Genomic DNA, 21,815 nt, shown 5'->3' on the forward strand with positions numbered 1-21,815 from the left:
TGCAGTTAGCTCTGTGCTAAATACCTGTACATTAGCCTTATTACTGCTGGCTGTATAATCTTAGCACTTTGCTCCCAGCAAAAGGCTCCTGGCAGAACCAGAACCACAGCTAACTTCCAGGCTTCCAAGAACAACTTCCAAGGCTGTGCCAAGACCCTCCACTACAGAAGCTGATGGAGCAAGAGTCTCCCGCTCTACTCAGCACTTGTCAGGCCACACCTGCAGTACTGTGTACAGTTCTGGTCCCAGCTCTACAAAAGGGATGTGGACAGGCTGGAAGGGGTCCAGAGAAGGGCCACCAAGGTGATCAAGGGATTGGGAAGCCTGCCATACCAGGATAGGCTGGGAGAACTGGGTTTGTTCAGCCTTGAGAAAAGGAGGCTCAGAGGGGATCTCATCACCATGTACCAGTACTTAAGGGGCAGCTACAACGAAGATGGAGACTCCCTTTTTACAAGGAGTCACATGGAGAGAACAAGGGGGAATGGACACAAGTTGCTCTTGGGGAGATGCTGATTGGACATGAGACGAAAGTTTTTCACAGTGAGGACAGTCACCCATTGGAATAATCTCCCCAGGGAAGTGGTTGACTCGGCCACGTTGGACACTATTAAGAGTCGTCTGGACAGGGTGCTGGGCCATCTTGTTTAGACTCTGCTCTTCCTGGAAAGGTTGGCCTAGATGATCCCTGAGGTCCCTTCCAACCTGGGATTCTGTGATTCTGTGATTCTTTCTGATAACCAGGAATCAAAGCCACAAAGTACTAATTTTCATATGAATTTACATTTCATTTAAGGTTACAAATCTCCCATTGTTTCTCCTCTTTTAAAAGCTATATTTATATAGAAGTGGGTATTTCACGCCATAAGAGAACTGTGAGAATAAATACTTGCTTGTGTTTTCTACTGGTGTGGTTACAGCATTTGCTTTTAAAAAATACATCCAAATGCACAGTTCTGTAAAGGCATTTACATTTCCTAATTAACACAGTCAGTCTGCTTCAAACCGAACAGGAGATAAGGCAAGATCATTAGAACTACGAGGCAAAATGCTCCAGACATGTTAAATCATTCAGCAATCACTTGGAAAAACAGCAGACAAAGCCACTTCTCCATTCCCCCATCACTGCTGAATGCTAGCCTAGGAACCAGAGCTAAATACACCTTATCTGAGACTTCTTCTCAAGAGCTGCTGCAGAGTCAGTGCTCGCATATGCCTATACCTTTCTGAGTCTTTAAAACAATTACAGTGAGATAGGCTTCATTTTTCTTTCACGCTTCAGTCTGAAAACATGCTAACAAATTACACATTGAGTATTTATTTCAAAACAAATCCTAACATGCTGTAGACATCATTGACAATTCAATGGGACTGGCTGCATTCAGTTGGATTCCAGCTGTTCTCAGGTGTAATTTATAAGTTAACTAATGCAGTCTGCAAGTTTAAAAAACCCAAGGAAGTATTTTCAGTCACTCACAGAGAGCCACTTCAAGCTTTCTTCTGCCTTTCCCCCAATACCCATGACTAGTCATGTCCCTGGTGAGTGATGACACATACATGCATTCATTGTTTGAGACAAAATGAGCAAAGCTGGAAATATGATGGGTTCTGTAGAATAAGAACAGTCTAATTCTCTCTAGAGACTCTCTACTTCCTATGATCTGTGAGACACTGAAAGACTGTGAATAAATAAGTAGATGTAGAAGAAAGACTATGTATTTGTTGAAGCAGAAACTGCTAACGCTTGTGCTTTTCCCTTTGTGCATGTTTCAAATTTTAAGTCAATCTGATAAGAAAAAAAGAAGAACAAGGATTATTTCATTGACTTGTCTGAAAGTGATTGTTTTCTTTCTATATTAAAAAGAAAAGGTTCTTTATCTGGTATTAAAGAAAAGTCTCTTTACCTGGTATTAAAAAAAACCTAAAGGAAAAAATAAACCTGACAAAATGAACCATTCTTTGGACTGAATAGAAAATCTCAGGGTAACTCAGAACATCTAACCTTAGTTGGAGAGTTAAAACAACTACTCCTTCTCTTCCTGGCATTTTACATGGATCCCATGGCATTTTTTTGCCACTTCCTCACAGAGTTGTGCCACGGCATGTTTCAGAATGGTTCCCAGGAAAGAGGATGGAAAACTAGCAGCTGAACATCTCACTTTCACCTGCAGCGTAGTGCGGCATATCACTATGTTCAGTACAGGAACAACATGAATGTAACCCACTGTGTATTCACCATACAGCTTTTAATGGAAAGTGTTTGCAAAGAGGAGCACAGCAGCAGACGGCTCTTCTCCCTCCATCCCTGCAAGTGCACTGGTGCTCACTTCTCCTCCCTCAGCTCATGCCTCTCCTTCCTGCTGAGTTTGTGTTGTCTGGATTTTGCAGAAGCTGATTAAAAGAAGCACATTTTACACTGCAAGCTTGCTGATGAGAGCTATGGTAACACTGGCCTCCTATTTTTCATTTTGACTGATTGTATTTAACAGCCTGCCCTGTTACATATGATTGACTGGTACTTGTAAAAGCACAGGAATTGACTGGGTTAGTTTTTTGAACAATACTTTTGATTCTCTTTAACGTAACGGGACAAGTAGAAACAAGATGCTCAAATGAATTCTGTATTGTCACCATCTTCGGACAAAGATTATGAGATTTCTTACGGGGAATAACAGTCACTTGTCTGTGAGATAAACATTAAATAAGAATAATAACCAAGCTGAAATAGTTATGCTGTAACACACACAGGCCAAACCCCACAACAAGGCAGAGAAAATATAAAATCCTTCAGCTCTATAATTTCATAGACTGTTGGGTGGCAAGTCCAGCCTGGTGGACAGAGATGAGGCCTGGAACAAGCAGGAACCTGATGGTCAGGAGCTTGGATCACGACTGCAGGGCAGTCAAGGAAGCCCAAGGTAACCCAGAGCTGCATCAGTATCCTGAAGGTGAACCAAAGTTAGAAAACACAGCAGAGTTTCTATGTCCTGAGAGAAGGATATGGCTGAACAAGACCAGGCAGGAATAAGACCATAGAGGAAGCTATATTACATGAAAAGAATAAAAAATATGCAGAGCAGGTCAGATGTAAACCACTTCTCAAATCCTTACACACAAAGATTGAGCCATACTTTCTTTTTTTCCTGAATTGCAGGCAAGTCCTGTTGTCTTTGTGGTAGCCATGCACTCAGGTCCCCAGCACAGACCTATCCTTTAGCTAGACGTTTCTGCTCAGGAGTTACTCCTCCTGAACGTGCAAAAGAGGCCAAGGCACTACAACACATTGCATACTGTGCCTCTGGAGGCACATTTATTCACCTGTGGGCCTAAGATGTTCGTAGCACACAGAATTGCAGAGTCAGCTTTGTCAGAAGGACCTCTGAAGTCCTGTGGTCCAGCCTCCTGCTCAGAGTGGGCTGCACTAAAACAGGTTGTGCAGGGCTTTGTCCAGCTAAATTACAGGTATCTCTAATCATGGAGGATTCACTGTGTCTCTAGACAAACTGTCCTAGTGTTTGACCCCCTTCACAGGGGATCAAATGACCACCACCTTTACAGGAGGTTAAACGATGAGAATTTCCTGTGTTCCAGTTTGTGTTTGGTTTCTCTTGCCCTGTCACAGTGCATCTCTGAGAAATGCCTTTCTTCTCTCTATATCTTCCCATTTGATAACTGAAGACTGTGATAAGATCTCACTTTGCCTTCTCTGAACAACCCCAGCTCTCCCAGCCTCTCCTCCAGACCTGTCCTGTCATGTGCCCCAGTCCCTTGACCGTCTTGGTGGCCCTCCGCTGCTGTCACTTCAGTATGTCACATTGTCTTGTTCTGGGATTCCCAAAACTGTCAGCTGTGAGTTGCTGCACACGTGCTGAGAGCGTAGCACCACTGATGCTGCAGGCCACGCTCTTGCTAACGTAGCCCAGTATGCAGCTAGTCTTTCTTGCTGCAAGGGCACATTGCAGGCTCAGGTTCAACCTGCTGTCTGGCAGGACCCCCAAATAGGGCCTTTTGGCAGAGCTGTTTTCCAGCCAGCTGGCTCCAGCCTCTCCTGTTGCATAGTGTTGTTCTCCCAAGGTGCAAGACTTTGCATTTGCCTTTTTGCACTTCATGAGGTTCCTGTAGGCCCATTTCTCCAGCCGGGCAAGGTTCCCTCTCAACTGCAGCCCTGCCTTCCAGCATATTGACCAATTGCCCCTGATTTGCTATCATCTGTCAGCTTGCTGAGGGAGTGTTCTATCCCACTGTTCAGGTTTTTAACAAAGATGCTAATCAGTATTCGCCCGGTATCACTCTCTAATGGATAGCAAAATCTGCCAGCTGGACTTTGTACCTCTGATCACAACACCCTGAGCCTGATGGTCTAGTCAGTTTTCCACCCACTTCATTGTCCATCTGAGGTCTGCAGCAAGCTTGAGATTCCCCAGACAATCACAGATGAACCTGCATATGAGAAGGGAATTGCAGGGAGAGGTTTCAGGCCATGCTCAGGCTACTGAGTGGCGACCAGCATGATTTCATGTAGAGATTATGTCACTCCCAGGCTCGATCTGTGCCAGCCCCTTTCAGAACTGGATGCCTGGAGCAGATGAAACCAATGCTCCTGGCCGGGAAATAATCTAGGTCTAAAGCAATTTAATTATAATCAAGTGATTGCAGCAGTGGGTGAATGCACTATACTGACTCTGGATCTAAGCAGATATGCCTGTGTGGGGCTGTACTTTGTGACTCTCCAGACCTGTCAGCACAAGCTCAGGAATCGCTGCCCGTCTGAATCCCCCTTCCATTTCACAGCACAGACGTGCTCTCCTTGGATTACTAACTGCTGCGGTGTGTTATGCTGAGGGTTTTTTATGCATCTTGAAGGGCTTATCAGATACACCACTAACTGCACGTCAAGCTGAAGGATTTTGCCCAAATTATGACAGAATTAGATCCTGGTTTGATTTAGGATCTGAATTGTCCCATGGTGAACATTAACCCAAGGGGTTAGTAAAACAAATCCCCTGTGAGAAAGGGACGTTGTCTCTGAACACTGCCTTCTGCAGATATTCTCACATTTTCAGAGAAATGTAAAACAGAAAATTCAGTATATGTGTGCCTCGAAGATCATATATTTTTATCAGCATCTGGGGAAAGAGGAAGCTTATGTCTTTTCAGGGTTGGATCTTAGCTGAAAAGTTCCTGACAGAGAGTTGCTTTCACCTGTCCTCACACAAAATATGAAACAATAATAGAAATAATAAGTATTAATTAGGCTATCATTGTATTTCTCAAAGCAGCTAATATGCTTAAGTAGATTTAAAAGACCTGTCTCAGTTTTTCTATTAAAGTATGCTTTTTCCCCCCATTTTCTATATGTTGACAGGTAGGCAAATATGAAAGGGGTCCAATAACACACAAAAAGGCGTGTGCAACACACTGAGAATTAACCAAGTGGATTCTTTCCATAGACTAGTCCAAAAGCAATCAGTTGATGTCTTCAGAACAATCTGCAAGACAATTTCTTATCCTCAACTGTTATTATCGCATGCCAGAATTTTTTTGATCATCTGAATCACTGCACAGCAGCAGCTATAGAAGTCCATTTTCATTAATTAAACGTGATCTGTACCCTGTAGTCCAATTTATTTTACAAGCCAATTGATTTGACATCGCTTGTCAAATCAATGAAATATCAGGAGTATAATCTCTCTTGAGCAGGTGCCTTTTTTTTTTTAATGAGAACTTACAACACAGGTGGTCTTCTCGGGTAACATCTAACACGTGAAAGCTTTCATGTGATTTTTGCTGGTTATTTTCCACTTGTGAATATAGGTAGATATGCTCCTTTGTGAATTAATTTCCTATTCATACATAGTTAAAATTATCTACATCTTGTAAATACAAACGAATTCTTATATTCCACTCTTTCAGAAATATTCTTTATATTTAAATGACCGCTGTCCTCTGTGAAATACTTTCTCCCCCTTTTACTTTCTTAAAAGATGCTGTATGCAATACATGTAGTGTCTGTGCACTTTAGCTGTAACTATGGAGTGCTCTAAGCACTTTAGTAACTGTGATGTCCTACTCAGGAGATTGGACAGATGCAGTATGTGTTTATAAACACATATGCAACATCAAGCCCCATAGCAATTACTACTAGGAGTGTTATACATAAAATATCTATCGTATCATCCTCCAAATACAGGGAACATATAGAAGGAATCATTGTGGTTTCCCTACTTTTCAAAAGCTGACTTCAGTAGTATTCCTTATGGAACAGCCTGGCCTTCTGGCGCTGACTAAATGAGGCTGGTGACTTTTCTCTCAAATGCAATATTCACCCCTAAGGTCATGTTATTGATTCACTTTTTCTTATTGAAAACTACACCTCACTTGCAAGATGGTGTTGGTTTGTGTTTTAAGTCCTTCCTGCTGGAGGCAGGGATTTCTCCCCACTCACAAGGAGGGGTACATGGTACAAAGATACTTGTCTTTCACCCCCAGCTAATAAGTTTCACCCATGGTGGAGATCATCCCTCTCTCCTTGATCACAGCCTCTGTACAGTGTCTTCTTGTCTGCCACAGGGTGAAAAAGCAACAGCAAATTATGGTGGTTTCATTCCTTCCAACTGTGACTCCACGGTGGGGCTGGGCTGCTGCCAGCTCAGCTATGGAGAAACTGGACTAACACAGAGGATAGACATGTGCCCCACCATGCTCTTCTGTCCTTCAGTATGCTTGTGCCGTTATGTGATATGTTGGATGAACAGTAGAAATGTATGCATTCCACTGTTTTCAAAACATTGCATCCCTTCAGTTTGGAGCACTAGTGAAGGAAAAGATTCTTCACTGACCACATAGTGTGTTGGAGCACTGGAACAGGCTCCCCAGGGAGGCAATCACAGCACCAAGCCTGATGATATTCAAGAAGGACTTGGACAACGCCCTCAGAGACATGGTGTGAATTTGGGATTGTCCTGTGCAGGGACAGGAGTTGGACTTGATGATCCTTGTGAGTCCCTTCCAACTCAGGACATTCTATTATTCTATGGGTTCTTTGGTGTTGCTGTGGCAGCAGTGAGGCTGGCTGCCTCCCCAACCATGACATTCATCATCTTTATAATATGCCAGTGTCAGGGCCCCAAGGCAGGTGGGGCGTGGATTAATTTTTAGTATACCTTTAATCATTTTTGAAACACTGATTTTACTTCTCTTCTCCCTTATTGTTTTCCAGCTCTTGCCCTGTGATGTCCAGCAATAATGATAGACTTGCCTAGCATAGACTGGTAGCCTGTGCCAAAGGTGGTTCTTTCCACTTTGCAACACCACTACATGCAGACCTTTTACAGTGTTTGTACATGCAGACTTTCAACCTTTACATCCTCTATCTGCTGCAGGACATCCTTTTGGAGACTGACATTTTCAGCACACCCATGCACTTTCTTTGCCATATTTAAAATATGGTATCTGCCACAATTTTAACAAGCTTTTGTTAGATGCCTTTGTTTGCCTGGGATCAGAAAGCCCAAAGCAATACAAACACTTCATTGCCCTTTCTCCACTTGCTTCATTTGACCTGTGGCATCTTACTTCCGATTTAATAAAGAGTTCAATTTTTAAAAGATGGCTTTGTGCTTCATCATTTAAAAGATGTGCAAAACTGTCCAAAAGATACTTAAAGAGAAGATTTTACATTCTAGAGGGCTGCTATCACATTGGGATCTACAGACAACGTTCATATATTATTGCAAGAGAGGCAGGATTAGACTTGCTAAATGCCCTTGTCTTTATCTTTGCTCTGATTTGTTTCAGGCTTTGCTTCCATCAGATACTTAGCATTGTGAGGAACCATAACACCATTTTAACAAAAAAAAAAAGAATCATGACTTGACCACAGAAGCATCTGCTGCTACCTTGGCTCATACAAAAAGTAAACCAGAGCATTGGACTAACATAGGGTTTTTTGCTTCTCTCAGTTGTGTGTAATAACAGCAACTTCCCAAACTTGCCAGCTGTCCCTGTTCACGATCTGTATCTGACTGTTTCCATAACACAGCCAGGTACCCCTACTTTACATGTTTAGTTTCCTTCCAGAATAAAACAGGCAAGTTATACCTCACCTGACTGACTCTCCCTATCAAGACCAGACTATAAATTCAGTGAGGTGGTGGCAATGGGCTCCATACACTGCTGCATCCAGTCTTTGCTGGTACAGAGGTGACTTGCTGGGAGGGCAGCCTGGGAGCCTGACCTCCAGAGTGGGAGAGATTAATTTGAACTCTTTTCCAGTTGTGATGGGTCTAACATGTTCTGGCAGCATCCCTCCCGGCTCTCTGCTACTGTGGTTTGCATAAGCAAACATATGGGCAATCCGCATCACATCCCTGGCATGGAAAGGCCATGGTGGGCTGCTGAATTGAAAGCTGCCTTGGGGTCTTCATACCAACAGCTTCCCAGCTGTGACAAAGCTTAGGAAACAACAGCAGTCAGACTAATGGCCTTGCAATGGGAAGAACAAAACTGACTGCTCTTCAGTGCGAGCCTGAATGCTGCACATCCTGCACAGGGCACACGTATATGGATCCATGCCCTCACAGACACAAGGACTGAACACCACACTCTACACGGCCTGGAGGGAAGTAAATCCAATTCAGAAGCTATGCTGCTCTGTCACCGCTGGGCCTACTCACTCAGACACAGCATGGCTTTAACAGCTCTCCGTAGCTCTCAACCCACAGGTTCACTTATGGACAGCTGGAAGCACAGGCAAAGAGTTTCCATTTGCATGCCCCATGGAAGCAGACACACTCAGGGTTACTGGAGGGTCATGCAAAGACAATAACAAATGCTCCGAAGGAAAATACGCTGAGACTAACTAATGATGTAGCAAACACCTACTGACAACCTCAGGACAATGAGCAAATGAATGTTGTTTGGAAGAAAAAAAAATGAGAGAATTCCTCATAATGATCCAAATTCTATATGAACTTTTATTTGCCAGCTTTGTCCTCAGAGATAGTAAAATTCAGCAAAAAATTAGTCTTTCATTTCATAGATTAAAAAATTTCATAGATTAAAAACCCAAATTAAAAGTCAACTTTAGCTTTCCACCAGCCTCAGTAATTCTTTTTCCCTTCAGTGTTTATGCCCTGATGTGATCACAAACATTATCGTCTTTCTGAAAACCTACTGCTTGATCAATATTGTTTTGCATTAAGTTGTAATTTCTGCTCTCTTGTGTGGGTCTGAGATTTGGAACCTGTGCGAATTCAGAGATGACAGCCTGAACCATTTGATTAGTCCTGCCTATACTAGATTTTCCATGTCCACATTAGCATGATTGCATATCAAACACCATGGTTCCAGCTCATTGTAGTGCTCCAATACTGAAACCTCCCTTGCAAGGACTCACTCATGTGAGGCTGCACAACCCAGGATTTCTAACAGTCTTCTTGCCTGTGACAAAAGAAACCCGGACGTCAGAAAAGCTCCTCTACAGAAACTTTAAATAGCCCTTGAACGCTTATCATGACAATGCCACTAGCTGGAAAAGAAAGGCTTTTGCTGGAGATGTCTAGGGGCAAATCTGATGCTAATCAAATACTGCTGTAACCTGAAATGACATAAACTAGCTAGGGACTAGTTTAGAAGAGGAGGAAAGGAAGATCAAAAGGAAAAAAAAAGAAAGAAAACTTGAAAAGGAAGGAAACAAAAAATGGTACCATCTTTTATCCATATATTCTGTTGATAGATTGGTCTGTTCCCAAGTATGAGTGTAGCTGATGGAAGTAAACAGTTCTCTGACAGTAAGAGACAGTCACTCCTGACCGTGTTGGACAAAGACCATCCTTCTCCCTTGACTTTCTGTGACATCCTCCTCCTTTGGCTTTCACTTAGCTGGACTACGTAAGGTGAACGGTTTCAGCTTCACCTTCTCTGCCAGAATTTCCAAGCCACTAATTACAGCAGTAAGTCCTCTTCTGCAAGTGTTAGGTTAATCAGGTGTATTGGGTTTGTCTGGCAAGGTTTTGGTAGTGGGGGGCTACAGGGGTGGCTTCTGTGAGAAGATGCCAGAGTCTTCCCCCATGTCCGATAGAGCCAATGCCAGCTGGCTCCAAGATGGACCTGCTGCTGGCCAAGGCCAAGCCCATCAGTGACGGTGGTAACATCTCTGTGATAACATATTTAAGAAGGGGGAAAAAAAAAACCACCAAGTGTGCAACTGCAGAGGAAGAGAGGAGTGAAAATATGTGAGAGGAACAACCCTGCAGACACCAAGGTCAGTGAAGATGGAGGCAGAGGAGGTGATCCAGGAACCAAAGTAGAGACTCCTCTGCAGCAGATGGAGGTCCACGGTGGAGCAGATATCCACCTGCAGCCCATGGAGGACCCCACGGTGGAGCACGTGGATGTGCACAAAGGAGGCACCCAGCCTGGCGCCCACCCTGGCGCATGCTCCTGGCAGGACCTGGTGCCCCATGGGGAGAGGAGTCCACACAAGCAGGTTTGCTGGCAGGACTTATGACCGTGTGGGGGACCCACGCTGGAGCAGTTCATGAAGAACCGCAGCCTGTGAGAAGGACTCACACTGCCAAAGTTTGTGGAGGACTGTCTCCTGAGGGAGGGGTCCCATGCTGGAGCAGAGGAAGAGTGTGAGGAATCCTTCCTCTGAGGAAGAAGGAGCAGCAAAGACAACGTGTGATGAACTGACCTCAACCCCCATTCCCCATCCCCCTGCGCTGCTCAGGGGGAGGAGGCAAAGAAATCGGGAGTGAAGTTGAGCCCAGGAAGAAGGAAGGGGTGAGGGGAAGGTGTTTTAAAATTTAGGTTTTATTTCTCACTACCCTACTCTGATTTGATTGGCAATAAATTAAATTGGTTTCCCTGAGTTGAGTCTGTTTTGCCCTTGATGGTAATTGTTGAATGATCTCTCCATGTCCTTATCTCAACCCATGAGCCTTTCATTGAATGTTTTTCTCCCTGTCCAGTTGAGGAGGTGAGTGACAGAGCAACTTTAGTGGGCACCTGGTGTCCAGCCATGGTCAAGCCACCACGCCAGGTTAATCTTAACCAGGTTAATAGGGACAATGTCTGTAGCAAGACCTATTGTGACAGGATAAGGGGTAATGGTTTTAAACTAAATGAGGGTAGAGTTAGACTGGATATAAGGAAGAAATATTTTACTGTGAGGGTGGTGAAACAATGGCACAGGTTGCCCAGAGAGGTGGTAGATGCCCCATCCCTGGAACCATTCAAGGTCAGGTTGGACGGGGCTTGGAGCAACCTGATGTAGCTGAAGATGTCCCTGCTCACTGCAGGGGGGTTGGACTAGCTGACCTCTAAAGGTGCCTTCCAATCCAAACCATTCTGTGATTCAATGATTCTATGAATATATCTTGAAACTAGGTGACCATAACTAGTGATGCATAAAGTCTTTGTCTCATATTTTGTACTGATATTTCCTTCCCAGCTTCATTTGCAGTGTGTGTAATCAAACCCAGTGGGACTTACATAGAGATGAAACATTCTGTTGAATAAGAGCCAGATTGAATAAGGCTGGTGATTAACACAAAATTCTTTATTTTGGAATCTAAACAGCCAGATCTAATCTGAACTTGATGGAATTTATATACTGTTATTGAAGCTCTCTCTTTTTTAATCCTTGCTATTCTGTAGAGAGATACACAACCCTTTACCCAAGACCATGAAGTGGTCTATACAAACTGTCTATTTAATGGAAAATGCTGAATGGAAAAAGTCTGATTTTATTTTCTGCATGTTCTTTCTAAATGGGCAGATATTAAATGACAATATTTTAGGGACAGAAGTAGAAAAGCATTTAAAAATTCAAAATCAAACCTAAAGGGGAATCTTAGGAGACAGGACACAATAGAAATGGGAAAACAATAAGGCAATGGAAATACAAGGAAAGATTAATGAATGTCGAACTAGGCGTTGTTTCAATGAGAAAGTACATAGAGCCATGAAAACTGTGTGAGTAAAGAAGGATTCAAGCACCTCCAGTTTCTTGCACCTCCAAGGTTCCAACTTACTAGTAGCAATAGAAAAGCCCTCTGAAAAACGTGCTGGCTTTGGAGAGTGACTGTCAGATCATCTATGGAACAAATCCAGGTACTGTTTAAGTCCTTTCTTAAGAAGGAAATTCATATTTCACTACTGTCATACAAACACAGTGGAGTATGTTTCACTCACTAAAATACTATGCTACACTTCATACATCGCATTGTCTTAGTGATCTATGAAGTGCTTTTCAGGAATATAAATCTTGAAACCATATTCTTCTTTCACCTCCACATTAGATGATGCAATATTGACCTCAGTTTCCACATGAAAGAATTCAATGACCAGTTCAGGCACAGGCTTCTCACCAGTAAGTTCCTTTTATTATGGCTTTAAAAACATCTGTTGTTTTAAAATGATCACTAATGTTCCTTTCCCTTGAGGGGCTTGGAGGATCTCCTTGGGCATGAGGAAGCAGGAATTAACACGGCGACACACAGAGACTATGGTGTGTAAGAGCTTGCTGTGGTTACAGCAGTATCTACTAGGCCTGAGGAACTTTCATGCCTTTCATGAGGCTCCTCAGGGGACTCTGACATCTTGGCTGCTGGACATCCAGGGGCCATGGAAGTGCAGAAAGGTGAGCATTGGGGCCACATCAGACAGAAAGGCAATGGGATAAACAGGAGCTGGAACAAGGTAGGGGAACATTATCCACTAGTGGGTACGAAAGCCACCTGGGGTGAGGATATGTCGCCTGTAACCAGGGGAGAAGATGTCTAAAGCCATGCTTTTAAACTTATTTTATAATTATGACCTATAATCATATTGACCCTGCTTGCAAGACACAATGAATAGCCCTAACTCATCCATTACATCCAAACTTGGGTCCCTACATTGCCAGCACTGAGTGTGTAACAGATGTTTGCCATCACAGGTATCCTCATCTCTCCCTACTGAGTGGGCAGGCAGGTGGGCCAGCGTTAGCAGCCCTCCAGGGCAGGTAGCACAAACTGCTCCTTACTCTCTCAAAAGTGGTGAGTCCTACCCAAGAAGATACACCCCTACATCCTTGCCAAGGGGAACCTGGCGTTCATACACCTCATCCAAGTGCCAGACTATGGAAGGAGCAGCATGAAACAAGTGTGAGCAGGAGATGGTGGGGAGATGCACATGGTTTTCAAGAAAAAACACATTTGGCAGAAAACTGTAAACTTTCCTGTGTGAGACGCTATGAATTATTGCTGGCTGATTTGAGACATAGCTGAATCAAGCTGAAGGAGGGCTTAGGTAAGGAAACAATTTAGAAACAAGACTAGGGGTTTTTTTGCTTTATTTACTTGCCTCCTTCTCCCTCTCTGAGGGAAAACACCACAACTTGCTTACACTTAGAGGGCAGTATTCTCATCCTTGCAAGCATAACTAGCAATGAATTATCTGCTTGAAAGCTTTGGTCTCTAAAGCAATACAGTGTTTTCAAAAAGCTGTTTGGTGAGAACCGATATTACATACACTAAACCTCTGGCATGTGTAGTTAGGGACACTAAATGCCTTCAACTCCACAGTTCACAAAATGAGATTATAGCTGTGTTGTTGACTGTGTTTCAAAAAGACTAAAGGAAATAGAGTCCAAATCATCACATTGGCAATGTGCCCAAGAATGGCATGAAAATTAATCAAGTAAACAGTAAAATAGCATCAGAAAAAGGTTTTGGCATTTCTTGGCCTAATGCAGTTGGTGTTTCAAGTACACAAATTTGGAGCACTTACCAGCAGGTGCTGTGGCAGTTTTTGGTGCTGGAAGTAAGCTCCTGCGTGGAGTTGCTGTGCTGCTCGATACCTGCGTCGTGCTCTTGCTGCTCCCCTTGGGGACATCCTTAGAAGGTGCGGATGCCTTAGGAGTGGTTTGCTCTTCATTTCCAAAGCTGGAACCTGCAGGACACCAAAATTGCTCTAATTAGAAGTTAATAAAAAATGTATGTGAACAGTGGCATACAGACTGAGCTTCTATCAGCAGTTATAATCTACAAAGGCATATTCTCATTGCAACTTGGGCTGTTACAGGGACTTTCTCTTATACAAATGGTTATGTAGAAATAAAGAGTTCCCAGCAATTTGCTTAAACACTAAGTCTTGGCAGCTGTTGGAGTCTGACTCCAGCAGGAACTTAACACATGCTTTTGGGCTAGCTCCATAAAGATATCTGATTGCCAGGCTTATGAAGAAACCAATGAATTTCTAAATATCTGGGAAGATGAGTTATTTTTGGCTTTGCAGCTGCTACAGGAGCCACTCTACACACTCACCCTAACACTTGGGAGTTGCAGGTTGTCAGACTATGTGGGAATAGCAGGGCTCAGTGGTGCAAAGCATCAAATTCTCCTACCCAGGAGGGATTTTCCACAAACAGTGCCTCAGACCACACTTAGAGATGTGATTAAGATGAAAACCAACCAAACAAGAAATTCTGCCTTAGCTCTCACATCCATTTCAATCATATTCTCTTAATGAATCTTAGGTTGCTAAGGTTTCCAGTTTGTAACAATGTCTTTCAAAACCTCTAATGGGTTCGATTTCCTCCTGGATTTGCCATCTAGGGAATAATGACATCCTAGGCTCCTTGTAGATATAAGGAAATCAGTCTTTTCTTAACATTTGAAAAAGGCAAAGTTGGAGTGTCTTCTTTATCTATTGAGTAGAAAGCCTAAGAGGAGCAAAAGATTACAGCACATCTGGACTTGAACATTTGCAGCAGGATGATCATTTTGTTTGAAAAAATGAGTGAAGATAGTGGCCAGAAATACATAGGATTTCAGAAAATGGCTATAATTTTTATTCCCCTTATTTTAAAAAGATACAATACAATACTACTGAGGTACTGCCTGCAGGAAAATTATAACATTATTTTTATAACTGGCATGTCCAAGTCTCCAGTATTTTTGAGACAGAGGCTTCTTAAATGTGTGCAAGTAAACAAGAGATTTTTTTTTACATTTCTTACTGAAAATCCACTAGAAAAAAGTGCTGGTTGGAAAAGAAAATCCTCTTTTCTGATAAAGGAAGAATGTACCTTTTGGCTCTGACAAAACAGTGTTAAGTTTTGCTGTGTCTTTAAGACTGCTTGTGTATAGGTCTTAATGTAAAGCGCATATCTTCAGTATACACAGACTTCTACATTTGATGGTAAGAAACTTTGTAGACAGTGTCTAAAAAAACACATTTGACATTTGTTCAAATACTAAGTCACATTAAAAATTCAAACAAAACAGTCTACTGTACATTATGCAGGAACAGGAAAACCTGAGCGTTTGTCATCTTTACGCTGCCGTGCACATAACAACCCCTCAGCACATCAGGTCATTTTTTTTATATCCAAACTACATGGATTTTTCACCTGTGTAACAAACATTTACGATTACATGCTGATTTATCTGTTGACAGAACACTGCTGACTTCAGTAAAGTCACATCTGCAGAACATCTGGCCAAGCCTGGTCTGGTCTCCTCTGCAGCTGTGCACGAGGACACCTCTACCAGGTGCCGAGGGGGTGTTACAGCAGGTGTGTCCACCTCAGTCCATCTGCATCATGCTCTCGAGGTTACTCCTGACATGGTCTCAGATATGTGCTCACCCAGTCAGTTTGGGTAGCACGACTTGCAGAAAATCTTTTCTTTCCTCGGCTATTTGTTTAAAAGCTTCAGTTGTAGAAACACTAACCTTGAAGAGGAAATTATTCCTATTATTTGCAGAGAAATGCCATTCAAGCACTCTTTAATTGAAACCATTTATTCTCTATTGTGAAATGCATTATATGGAGAAAGTTTCAACTCATACATCCAGTCAAATGAAAGCAATTCCCACATTGATGAACGAGGTGTCCAGGGCAGTTACGTAACCTCTTATTTAAAAAAAAATATTAAAAAGCTTTTCTAGGTATTAAAGATTAAGTGCTGCCAGCTACAAACACTTCTGCTGTCTAAAACACATCATCAGAGGTCTGCTAATTACAGAAATGAGTGGGTGGGAAAGCTGACAAACACAGCCTCATCAGGTCCCCTGAACCAGAAATGGCAGGGGCCTGGAGAGAGCTGGGCATACACCTTGTGCTGTGGCTAGACAAATCCCTTCAGAGGTAAAAAAAAGCAGAGGCAAAAAGCAGTTCAGCTTTTGATCTTTTAATAACAAATGGACTCAGGGAGACAAGACCCACCACTGTACTTGGTGTCTGTGGCAAGGTGTTGAGGGGCTGCAGGGGCAGCCTGCATCAGGAGAGGCCAGGGCTGCCCCGTGCAGTGCCAGACACAGGCAGTTCCAGACGGCTCCAACAGGAGCATGGCAGGGCAGAGCTGGGACTCTCAGCCACGCTGGAGGCACCTCTGCGAAAATGTGCTTAGGAAAGGGCAAACACTGCCTGGCAGTGAGGAGTGAAGAAAAAAGTGTGAGAAGCAGCCCCGCAATCACCAGGGTCAGAGAAGAAGGAGGGGGAGAAGGTGCTCCCTGCAGCCGCTGGAGAAGACCATGGTGGAACAGATATTTCCCTTCATCTTGCAGAGAGGACCATGGTGGAGCAGATGTCCACACTGCAGTTAATGGAGGACCCCACACCAGAGTAGGTGGACATGTCCTGAAGGAAGCTGCAGCCCATGGAGAGCCTGTGCAGGAGCTGTGGCCCCTGCTCATGTTTGAGCAGGTTTATCCTGAGGGACTGCAGCCTGTGGAAAGGACCCGCACTGGAGCAGGGAAAAGTGTGAGGAGGGAGAAGCAGCACAGAGGAACTAATATGGACGTCAGTCCTCACCATTCCTTCTCCCCAGCGCTGCTTGGTGGGGAGGTGTGATGGAGGAGGTAAAGGAGTTGGGAAGGAAGAAGTGAAGATAAACCTGGGAAAAGAGGCAGGGGGAAGCTGTTTTAGTTTTTATTTTGTCTTTGTTTCTCACCATTCAACTCCATTTTAATAGAAAGTATATTCAATAATTTTTCTCAAGCTGAGTCTCTTTAGCATGTGACAGTAATTGGTAAGTGATATCTCTGTCTACCCATGTGCTTTTTCATCATATTTTCTTCCCCACCCTGTTGAGGAGGGATAGTGAGACAGCAGCTGGGTAGGTGTCTGACAGCCAGCCATGGTCAACTCACCACAGTAGTAATATCAATACACCCAGGATTTGCTGAGATAAGGTCAATGTTTAACAGAAGAGACAATATCTCCCACTTTGCTGTTCACTCAGAGCTGGAGTTTGGAAAGAGACAGCAGGGTACAACAATACGTGCATGTATAATATGCCCCAAAAAGCAAATATTTGCTGCTTCCATGGATATCACCAGGGCAGCGCTAGTTTCCCAGGAGCAGGGCAAGGTGAGCTCCACCTTGCTACACATGGTGCTGGATTTCACTTTTCAAGTAGCATTCAAAGAAGAAATAAAATTAAAGATGCAGAAAAATGCATATTCCTCATCATCTAAGGGGAAAATAAAGGTTTTCATTTACTCAGAGGAATTCACTCCTTGAAGGAAAGTCAAAAATATTATTCATCAGATGGTACTTGTCAGTCCATCATGAGATAATGCCTTCCATTATTATCTGCAGCAGGTGAATCTGTAGCATCTGCCCTCCCAGAATACCAGTTTTTATTTTTCAGTAAAAGCCTGTACAGAAACACCAGACATGCAGTGTGTGAACAGTTTCCAGGTGATCACATTCTCTGATGTATTGTACCTCTTCCCTCCTACTCCTCTACTTTTGCATTTTATCTAAAAGCAGGGAGACACCTGACCTGCCTTTGAAGCACCTGGCAAGTCATTTGGGTGGTCCTACATAAAACACCCTGTATTTTTGCAGACTCTGCTCTATGAAGAGCAGCACTGCTGAGTTTGCAGTAGAGTATTTAACAGACTATTAACAATCCACTGGAGCTAAAGGCCTTCAGCCTCACTTTTATCATATCCTCGCTATAAGCTCCAAGGAATCCTACTCTTCTGCTTGTGAAATAAATACAGTGAAGCAGAAAAGGTGTTTGAAGACTTGCAAGCACTTTGGAGAGTCTCAGCTGCACCCACTTATCCCCTACACTGTTATGCCAGTAAAGACATGCAGAGATCATGGCTGGCAACATACTGTAGGCTGCATGTTCAAAGAAAACCATGACCAAAATCTTACTGGCTCCCAGATGGCTTGAGCCACCCTCTCTCCACATCTGCCACCATCCTCTTCACCATCTGACCCTGCCCTGCAGCAGCTCGCTTCAGGCCCTCCTCACCCTCAGAAGAGGAAAGGTCTCTTGTATGCATCACGAGCAGTTTGTGTCTCTTGTGTGTGTTCCTTTTCTGGAATTATTCACAAAATTTACAAAAAGGCCCAGAAATATGGTATGATATTACATACAACTGCAAAACCAGCAGGAGCATGTGTGGGGCAGGGGGGAATTCTGTGTTTGACAAGAAATTAATTAAGCCATGTTGTATGGACAGGCCTTCCTCTGAAAGGAGATAGCAACAGGAAGGGCTGTGTTCTGGAGCCTCACAGCCACAGATTTCCCTGCCTGCACTTGAGGGCAATAAAGTCTCCTGTTGGAGAACTCAGGTCCTTTCTAGAAAAACAGCTTGTCTGACAATGCCTACAGGTTCTGCTGAGAAACAGAGCCCAAAAGAGTATTAAAGCATGAGTGCTTCTGCGGCTCCCTGTCTTGTGGGCTGCTACATAAACCTGTCGAAATGGAGTGAGTTTCCAGCTCTCTGTAGCAGGTCAAGCATTTGCTGTGCTGGCAGAGAGCTTGGTGCTGTTAGCCACGTTAGGAGATTACAGCTCCCTGCCGCAGCTGTAATCACTCCCAAGACACTGGGAACGTGCTGGCACCATCGAAGTTCACTGAAGCACAAACATTTACCCAGGGTAATAGCAAGCCCTTTCCATCTTAAAGATCCTTAGACACTACTTGACGCCAAGTTTAATGACAACAAAGGTATGTCTAGTTGTTGCAGCAGCGAGCCCACTCACCATTCTAAAGCACTTTCCAGTCACAGAACTCCATGAGCTTTACAAATACCGAAGGAGCTGTGCTGCTCTCCAAGCTCACACAGCAAGGGAATAGCAGAGACAGACTGAGAAAGTGAGCAGGATAAACCTGCGATGAATGAGGCTGGAATGACTTTTTTCACCCGCAAAACAGTGGGCTGTATTATCCTTCTGGGTTTTACTAGGTTGCGCTTCTGTCCCCCAGTTTTCAAGCACAAAATGAACCTAAAATCACTGCCATTGGTAATGTCCTTATAAGGAAAATGCCTACAGTACTGTGAATAATCAGGTGATGTTTAAAACAAAACCCCACAAGACACTTTTCACTAAATTGTAACGTTTGCCCATCCGTCAATTAATGTCTACTCTTTATTTCTGATTTTTACAGGTAAAATGGTAAGTAATTTTAATAAATTGATTACAAGATATGCAGCCTTTCAGCTGAGCTTTTTATTTCACTATTTTAAGTGTTACTGTTTTAAAGTCCAACACTGCATATTTCGATATAATGTTTCACAGTGTAATTATCAAGAGACACAACTGGATTTACAGCTCTGTAGATCAAACTGAAACAATGCTGTTGACCAAGCAGTAAAATATGGTCATTAGTCCCAAGGGTTTACCATGCTATTAGGATGTTATGACAGTAGATGAGATTACTAGCTGTCTAATTAGGGTTTTTGTCTTTGCTGAGAGTCAGTGCCTGGTATTTCCTGATACAACAGGCAAAATTTGCAACAGATCAGGGACAAGCTGATGACAGGTTTCTTTTCCATCCAGAACAAGAAAAGGATTGATGTTCACACAATGCTTAAACCTAGCTTACTTACCTTGAAGTACTTTTTCCCATCATATTTTTTTGGCTCAGACTAATATTTGAGCAATAATCCCCTGTAACATATTTGGTTTAGTGGAGGTTTGTGCATGCCCACACACCTTTATAAAGCTGATGTTTCAGAAGTCCTAGCATTCAAACTGAAACATGAAGCCTGAATTTTGAGCTTAATAACTTCCACCAAAATAAGGAGCCAACTGTGCAGCACCTGTCAGCACAGGAGCCAGCTCTCTGAGCTTCAGACAGTTTTGGGTCTCTGCACTGCAGATGACTACCTCTGAGACAGCCCCTTCTGAGACAGGGAGGGAGTTTGGTGCCATTGTTGATGATTAATGACAGCTCCATGATCAGTCATGGCTTTTGTACACTATCACATCTGTAAGAGGTTGCTGCATGTCTATCCTTCTCCCCTTGCCCTCTAGTCCTAAAGCCAAGCACCTTTCTCCTGTGACACCTGCTCTTGGATGGTTTTGGCCCCTCAGATCTGGCCACACAGATAGCTTTTGGAGGACCTGAAGGGGAGGAACCCTGCAAAGCCAACCATTGTTGGAAGAGCTGCAAAAGCACCTCGGTGCGGATGCACTGGGAAGTTCCTCCTTTACCTCCAGCTACCCATGATGGTTCGTGCAGCCAGAGGCTGGATCCTGCAGTTTCAGCTGACCCAGGCATGGAAAACACAGAGGTGGTGTTTCTGGCAGGGTGGAGAGAAACATCACCTCTTCAGGATATGCTTTCTTGACTCAGCTGGCTATGTGTGCTCCCAGTCCTGGGCAACGGAGGTCTTTCAGCTTAGCCTCCCCTGCAGTAAAGTAGATTTAAGAGAAGTGGAGATGTTTTGCTTCTGCCAAGTGCTAGAGCATGACCATGGACAATACATGGGGCTCTGCTGACATGTAATAACTTGTCATGTCTTGGTAACTTGATTGTATGTTCCTCATTTGGATCTGACAATTTGCCTCTAGGTTTTAGTTTTAGACAGGGTGCAACTTTAACCTAAATACTTCCCAAAATTTAGCCCTACCTCCATTAATCAAAAAGTACTTGAAAAGTCCACTGCTTGTAAAGCTGATGAAAGGCAAATTGGAAAGATAAATATTTTGACTGAAGTTAGTCAGATGAAAGTTATGTTTACATGAAAAAATATTTATCCTTCAATTTGTTCTTCCTCCATAAATATCTACAGTTCTTCATGGGACAGAAGGCAAAAGAACGATATTTCATAATATTTCATCACAGGTTTGTGTGGATCAAACTCTACATCTGCCAATGTGCAACAATGTGATAGAAGCAATCAAGCTTTGTGGCACTTCTGCAATTAATTCAGTATAAACAAGCAAAACTGATAATCTAATTCTGATATTCACATGGAATATTCCTTCTGAATATTTTACTGTTTTTGATGACTCAGAGATTTTGAAATCTAGATTAATTTTTGTGGCATGGATTCATCTTCAGTGTCCTTCATACATAATAGATAGTAGAAATACAGCCTTCTGCTGATGTGCCTCCTTGTATCAATACTAACTTATTCATCTCACCTCAGCAATTAAAATACACATTTTAGGATCCAGTTAAATGGATTTCTTACTTGAGAGGAGTTACATGCTGCTACCTACTGAACTGTTACAAGCTTCACTGGGCAAGGTGAAAATTTCACCACAAAGTGAAATTGCTGTGTATGTTAGTGGGCGTTGCAGACAACTTGCTGATTATGCCACACTTTGGATCACATAACACATTTTATTTGGAATCTTGTGAAATGTTACACATCTACCAGGCAAGATGAGCATTTCATTATGTACTAAAATGTCACCATTTGTTGGTGGTAGCTTTGCCAACTACAGGTGGATTGCATAGCTGCTTGGCTAGCTTATCATTTGTATAGATGGCTAATAAAACCCTCATAGAGTGAAGACAGCATAATATTTTGCTGATTAATCATAATTTTGTCATGAAGGGTAA

General features: G+C 43.1%; 1 protein-coding gene across 1 annotated transcript in view; it reads right to left on the reverse strand.

Moving 5' to 3' along the window:
• The window catches only part of MTUS2 (microtubule associated scaffold protein 2), a 329,597-nt gene that overhangs the window by 77,400 nt on the left and 230,382 nt on the right, over positions 1–21,815 (reverse strand). The window contains exon 6 of the mRNA XM_064441072.1: positions 13,777–13,938. Within this exon, the coding sequence (XP_064297142.1) occupies positions 13,777–13,938 (162 nt within the window). The remainder of the gene's footprint in view (positions 1–13,776; positions 13,939–21,815) is intronic.

Source organism: Phalacrocorax carbo, chromosome 1 (genome assembly GCF_963921805.1).
Source record: "Phalacrocorax carbo chromosome 1, bPhaCar2.1, whole genome shotgun sequence".
Taxonomy (NCBI): Eukaryota; Metazoa; Chordata; class Aves; order Suliformes; family Phalacrocoracidae; genus Phalacrocorax; species Phalacrocorax carbo.